Here is a 7,074-nt window from a genome sequence, read left to right as displayed (position 1 = left end):
CAAATTAGACTAAGGTTTAAGAGACTTAGAGGGGATCTGAGAGGGGTATTTTCACCCTAAGAGTGTCATAGAGCATTACAGCACAGATACAGGCCATTCTGCCATCTAGTTCATACAAAGCTGTTCTGTTTTGTCACATCAATCCACACTTAGACCATAGGCATCCATACCTCTCCCTATGCACTTAACCAAACTTTTCTTAAATGTTGCAGTCAAACCCACACTTACACTGCCCTGAGTGAAGAAATTTCCTCTCAAGTTCCTCTTAATTTTTCAACCTTTCACCCTTGACCCGTAGTAGTTAATAGTTGGAGAGTGGCGGAAGCAGAGTTGCTGACGGCATTTTGTAAGTAGGTGTGAATGAGCACTAATAGTGTTATCAGCCAAAAGTCAGATTAAGGAATTAGTACGGATGGGTGCCCACATTCAGTGTGGATGTGTTGGATGACTCTATCCTTGTAAAGAAAACAAAGTACATGTTTTAAATGTGGCCTGCATGGCTGGAAAGACTAATTATATGACATTGGCAAATTTAGCTTTGTATCAGGAAATCTGTTGGTGCTATATCTGAAGATGAGGTCTCCTCAAGATGGTGTTTATTTCTATCTCCTCCACAATTACCTTTGGTTATTAGCAGGAATCACGACCAACATCTCCTATTTACTTAATCTCATTTGATCTCCATCCATTAGAGACTTCTGCGTTTATTCTCTGTCTCTCTTCGCTTTCTCTGTAACTTTTCTCATCAGGGAATAGTCCACTGGCCTGAAATTTTAATTTTGTTTCTCCCTCACAGACGCTGTCTGATAAGCTGCGTTCAGAGCATTTTCTCTTATTAGAGATATACAGCATTGCTTCCCCCACCCGCCCCAGCCTTTGGTAAATATGTTCCTGCTCGTTTTTGATTTATGCAGGCAAATATATATAGGTACGCCTAAAATCATCCGTTAATAAAACTTTACCTCAAATTTGGGCATGATCTTAATTAATTAATTCAATTTGTATAAAGAGTATCACACCCATCAAGAAACTTTCGGAACGAGCTCTAATCTGCAATCCATATACCACAAAAAATAGGCCTTACTCCAAACCTTCCCTATGCACCCCTTCCTTAAATAATATGTAGACATCAACTAAGCCCGTCCGGGGATGATTCTCGTTCAGGACGATCATCCGCAGCCGAAGTGAAGCGACTTTAATGACCCAGAAGTAGTTGTATCACCTTTGCCCTATGACCGCCAGAGGACGTGGCCGGGAACGGCAGCTGCAAGGTGCCGGAGCGAGTGACGGTGGCAGCGGCAGCTGCAAGGTGCCGGAGCGAGTGACGGTGGCAGCGGCAGCGGCAGCGGCAGCGGCAGCGGCGAGGGCTTCAAAGCAGCCGAGCCCGGCCCCCGGAGGACAGGATCCCCGCTGCGGGCCACGTTCACCGGCGGCCGCCGTCAGCTCCCGGGGTGCTCTGTCTGCACGGCAGCGGCTTGACGGCCATGGCTCCTATGGGCATACGGCTGTCTCCGCTCGGCGTAGCCGTGTTCGCACTGCTCGCTGTCGGGGTGCTCTATCATTTCTACTCGGGCTTTCTGGCTGGCAGGATCGCCATCTTCAGGAAACTGCCCGGGACGGACAGAATCGATCTGAGAGAGCTGCTGGCATTGTCGGTAGAAGCTACCGTCCGGGGCGGAAAAGAGGTGAAGCGAGTGATGGAAGAGGGCGAGCTGCACGGGAAAAGCAAGGGGAAAACTAAAGAAGGGGCAAATGAGATGCTCACCAATGGAGATCTGTTGTCACATCAAAAGATGTATCACTTAATTAAAAATACATTTCCATCCATACAGGTGAGTCTTGGGGTGCAACAAGGCGGGGTGGCTGGAGCAATGAAATGCGGGGATACTTGTTTTTTGGATGTGTGCAGTGAATGTTCCGTTTGGATTTTATTTTGAAATCTTGATATGTTGAGTGATATAGTGGTTTTTGTTAAGATGTAAATATATTTTCATCCTGGATGAGATGTATAAGTATTATCGTAAACTGTTTCCAGCGGTAAGTAATGCCGGTCACGAATAGAATTCGTAACCTTAGAATTTCAAACGACATTTCCCGATTTTAAACTACCCTCACCCTCAAGAAGTGAGATAGTTATGAAGAAGGTGGCTTGTTTTCAGGAATACCCAAAATTTACACAGTTATTGTGCAACCTGTTACTTGGCGCTCCACAGTTTTTTAAAATTTTTGATTTATACAGTACATCCCAGAGTTTGTGCGCCACTGGTCTTGCATACTAATTAGGATCAAGACTTGCCCACTCAGAACCTCAGAGCTGTTCTACTATTTAACAAATTTATGGCTGATCTGTTGTAAATTAAACATTTCCATATGCTGGTGATAACCTTTCCCTACCATCTCCACCCTCATTATCGTATACATACCAGATTCTGCATATGCTGGAAATCCCGAGGAACACAGAGAAAAATGCAGCGTCAATGACGTTCTGGCCTTAGACCCTTTATCGGGACTGGAAATGAAATGGGAAGACGCCAGAATAAAACAAAAGATTGGGGACGGAAAGGAGGACAAGTTAGAATGTGATGGGTGAAGCCAGGTGGGTAGGAAAGGTAAAGGGTTGGAGAAGCAACAATCTGATAAGAGAAAAGAGTGAAGCATGGGAGAAGGGGAAGGAGGAGGTACATGTTGGGAAGTGATAGGCAGGTGAGGAGAAGAGGTAAGAGACCAGTGCAGGGAATAGAAGAAGAGGGAAGGGGAAAACAAAAAGATTACTGGGAGGCACCATCAGTTTGGAGGCTACCTAGGCAGAATATGAGGTGTGGCTCCTCTACCATGGACGTGTTGGAATGGGAATCGGGATATGAATTAAGATAGTTTCCATCTTATTATCATTTCTGTCTAACTCTCCGTCTCCTTAAAAGTTCAAAGACTGTACGTAGACATTTGAAGAAAAGAGAAAGACAGAAATAAAGCTTCTTATCTCTATCTTGGGGGGGGGGGCTGCTGAATGAAATGCCTTATTTTGAATCAGTGGCATTAAGTTCTAGATTCATGTGCATGCATCCTTTACACAGATGCTCAAGAGATTCCGCAGATGCTGGAAATCCAGAGTAATGTACCACAAAATGCTGGAGGAACTCTGCAGGTTAGGCAGCATCTATGGAGAGGAATAAACAGTCGACATTTTAGGCTAAGACCCTTCACATTTCCAGTCCTGATGAAAGGTCTTGGCTTGTAATGTAGGTTGTTTATTCCTCTCCATAGATGCTGCCTGACATGCTGATTTCCTCTAACATTTTGCGTATTCTTCCACACATACCCTGTTAAGACTTATCAGGATCTTGTTTGTTTCTTTAGAATCTTCCAATATACTTCTAAACTCCAGCAGTTAGGACTCTGGCATCCCAATTGTAACATTTACCATTGAGCAAAAGATCATTGCATTCCTGAACTCTTGCCCGTTTCTACCAACACTAATATGTTACTGCTTTAACTACAAACATTTATTTTCCACAATAACTTTTGACAAATTTCACGCCACATGCTGGTGATAATAAACCTGATTCTGATGCAGCACCTTATCAAGTGGCTTCTGAGCGTCTAAGGATAATGCATCCACTGGCTTCCTGTTCCTCACAGCTCAGAATCAAGTTAAATTATCACTTGCATATGTCATAATTTTTTTTTGTGACAGCAATATGTAAAAAAATTATATAAGTTATAGTAATGCATATTTTTTTTAAAAAGTACTGTAGTTCTGAAAGAGAAAATAGTAAGAAAATGTTCATAAACCATTAAGAAATCTGATGGCAGAGGGGTAGAAGCTGTTCCTTAATATATGGAGTGTGTGTCTTCAGACTACTGTACCCTCCTCTCTAATGGTAGTAATGAGAAGAGGGCATCTTCTAAATGGTGAGGGTGTTTAATGATGATTGGCACCTTCTTGAGGTATCACCTTTTGAAGATGTCCTCGATGGTGGGAAGGCGAGGGTCCATGATGTGGCTGGTTGAGTTTACAACCCTTTGCAGCTTTCTCAGATCCTGCGCCTCCATACCAGAAGAAGACAAAACCAATCAGAATGCTCCACTTGGTACATCTTTAGAAATTTGCTAGAGTCTTTTGTGACATACAAAGCTCTGCAAACTCCTAATGAAATGTAGCTGTTGGCATGCACAATCAATATGTTGTGCCTAGGACAGATCTTCAGTGAAGTTGACAATCAGGAACTTGAAGCTGGCCACCCCCTCCACTGCTGACACCTCTAAGGATTGCTGTGTGTTCTCTAGATTTTCCCTTATTTAAGTGTACAATCAGTTCCTTTGTCTTACAGGTGTTGAGCGCGAGGACACCACTCAACAGCTGCACTTTTTCACTTCTGTTTACTCATGGTGTACCTCCACAGAACTGCAATAAACTTATCAGTTTCATTTCACTTATCCATATTTTCCTGCCACAATTGTTTGCTAAGTAGCATGTGATATGGGCTTTAATATGAACTTCTAATATTTGGTATGACAGATAGTTTGACCCAAATCCCCTTACTGCCATGTTTGGTATTATTGCAAATGAAGATATAACTTTAAATACTCCTAACCTACAGGTTTTAGTTTTTACCTCTCTTTTAGCAAGAAGAGCAATCTTGCTTAAATGGAAGGAGTCTACCCCTCCTACACATCTTCAATGGCTACGTGATATTATGTCTTATTTAAATTTAGAAAAGATCTGCTGCTCAATCTTAAATTCAAAACAATCTTTTTATGATATTTTGGGACCTTCCCTAAATTACTTCTCCAATTTATAAAGTTTAACAGTGCACAGACTTTTATGTATATTTTTATCTTCTCTTCTTGAGTGAATATGTATTTTTTTTCTAATTATCCATTGTTATCCATCAGCTTTTTTCTTTGGTAGTTGGTAGGGGGTTGACTTTTTTATATAAAAAATTTCTTTTACAATGTATGACATCATTAAATTTTTGATTACAGAGTGGTATACCTTTGTGTTATGCTATAACATTTTGATCAATTTTATTACAATATATGAATGTACACAAGTTATGTTGAGATGTATCTATGTGTTGCACTCTGTAAATCTTGTTTTTTTTTCTTCTGAATAAAAATATTGTAAAAAGAAAAAGACAGATATTAGCCTAATCGGCCTATAATACTCTGTTTTCTGTGTCACTTTGAATCAGTGAATTGCATTTGCTGCTTCCCATTTGAATGGCATCCCCAAATTTAGGGAACTTTGTCACATTATAATCAATGCATCAACTACCTCACTTGCAGATTTTGTACTTTTAAGATTAAATCATTTGGAACCCAGGGACATATTAGCTCACAGGAGAACTCCAAAGTATTTATAAGTAAGGAATGTGTTGGATTCATTCAAGGATGAAGGAGGGAATTTGCACCTGTCCTCGAGCTCTATGGATGAAGCCCTAAATTAGTACTTCCCATTGGTATTCATGAAGAAGGATGTGAATAGTGATAGTATCAGCAAGGGGTATGTGATATTAAAGAAGAATGTATTGGGTGCATTGAAAAATGTTATGGTTGGTAAGTCCCCAGGGCCTAATGAAACATATTTCTATGACACTGAAGGAGACAATAGAAACATTTGCTGGGACCTTGGCAGAGGTCTTTGGATTCTCTTCAGCCCCAGGTGAGATTACAGAAGACTGGAGAATTGGCAGTATTGTTCCTTTGTTTCAGAATGGCAACAGGGATAATCTAGGAAATTACAGGCTGGTGAAGTTTTACAGCAGTGCTGAGGAAATTGTCGAAGAAGGGATTTACTTGTATTTAGAAGGGCATGAAGTCACTGGGAATCATCAACATGGTTTTGTGTGCATGAGGTCCCCTCTCACAAATTTGATTATGTTTTTTGATGAAGTAACAATGAGGGTAGGACAGTGGATGTTGTCTGCATGGATTTTAGTGAAGCGTTTGAGAAGACCCTTGAATATGTGCTGGTCCAGGAGGTTAAGTCACATGGTAAATTAGTAATTTGGGTGCAAAATTGGCTTGGACAGAAGTTAGTGGCAAAGGGGTGTTATTCTGACTGGAGGTCATAACTGACATCCTGGTAAATCTCTTCTGCACCCTTTCTGTAGTTTCCACATCCTTCCTGTAGTGAGGTGCCCAGAACTGAGCACAGTACTCCCAAGTGGGGTCTAACCAGGGTTCTATTTAGCTGTAATATTACCTCTCTGCTCCTAATCTCACTCACAATTAATGAAGGCCAATTTACCTTATGCCTTCTTGACCACAGAGTTAACCTGCGCAGCAGCTTTGAGTGCCCTATGGACTCAGACCTCAAGATCCTTCTGATCCTCCACACTGCCAAGAGTCTTGCCATTAAGACTATATTGTGCCAACATATTTGACCTACCAAAATGAACCACCTCACACTTATCTGGGTTGAACTCCATCTGCCACTTCTCAGCCCAGATTTACCTTCTATCGATGTCCTGCTGTAACCTCTGACAGCCCTTCACACTACCCACAACACCTCCAACCTTTGTGTCAATGGCAGATTTTCTAACCCATCCCTCCACTTCCTCATCCAGGTCATTTATAAAAATCACAAAGAGAAGGGGTCCCAAAACAGATACCTAAGGCACACCACTTGTCACCAGCCTCCATGCAGAATATGACCTGTCTACAACCACTCTTTGCCTTCTGTGGGGTAAGCCAATTCTGGATTCACAAAGCAATATCCCCTTGGATCCCATGCCTCCTTACTTTCTCAATAAGATTTGCATGGGGTACCTTATCAAAGGCCTTGCTGAAAAGCATATACTCTACATCTACTGCTCTACCTTCATCAATGTGTTTAGTCACATCCTCAAGAAATTCAATCAGTCTTGTAAGGCTCGACCTGCCTTTGACAAAGTCATGCTGACTATCCTTGATCATATTATGGCTCTCCAAATGTTCATAAATCCTGCCTCTCAGGATCTTCTCCATCAACTTACCAACCACTGAAGTAAGACTCACTGGTTTATAATTTCCTGGGCTATCTCTACTCCCTTTCTTGAATAAGGGAACAATATTCGCAACCCTCCAATT

At 41.7% G+C, this 7,074-nt stretch overlaps 1 protein-coding gene across 1 annotated transcript in view; it reads left to right on the top strand.

Moving 5' to 3' along the window:
- Window positions 1–1,302: 1,302 nt before the first annotated feature.
- The window catches only part of bpnt2 (3'(2'), 5'-bisphosphate nucleotidase 2), a 50,966-nt gene continuing 45,194 nt past the window's right edge, over window positions 1,303–7,074 (top strand). Inside the window, exon 1 of the mRNA XM_059981219.1 lies at window positions 1,303–1,832. Coding sequence (XP_059837202.1) covers window positions 1,485–1,832 — 348 coding nt within the window. The 5' untranslated portion in view covers window positions 1,303–1,484. The remainder of the gene's footprint in view (window positions 1,833–7,074) is intronic.

Source organism: Hypanus sabinus, chromosome 1 (assembly GCF_030144855.1).
Source record: "Hypanus sabinus isolate sHypSab1 chromosome 1, sHypSab1.hap1, whole genome shotgun sequence".
In the NCBI taxonomy this organism is placed as follows: Eukaryota; Metazoa; Chordata; class Chondrichthyes; order Myliobatiformes; family Dasyatidae; genus Hypanus; species Hypanus sabinus.
This window is presented reverse-complemented; position numbering and strand designations above follow the sequence as displayed.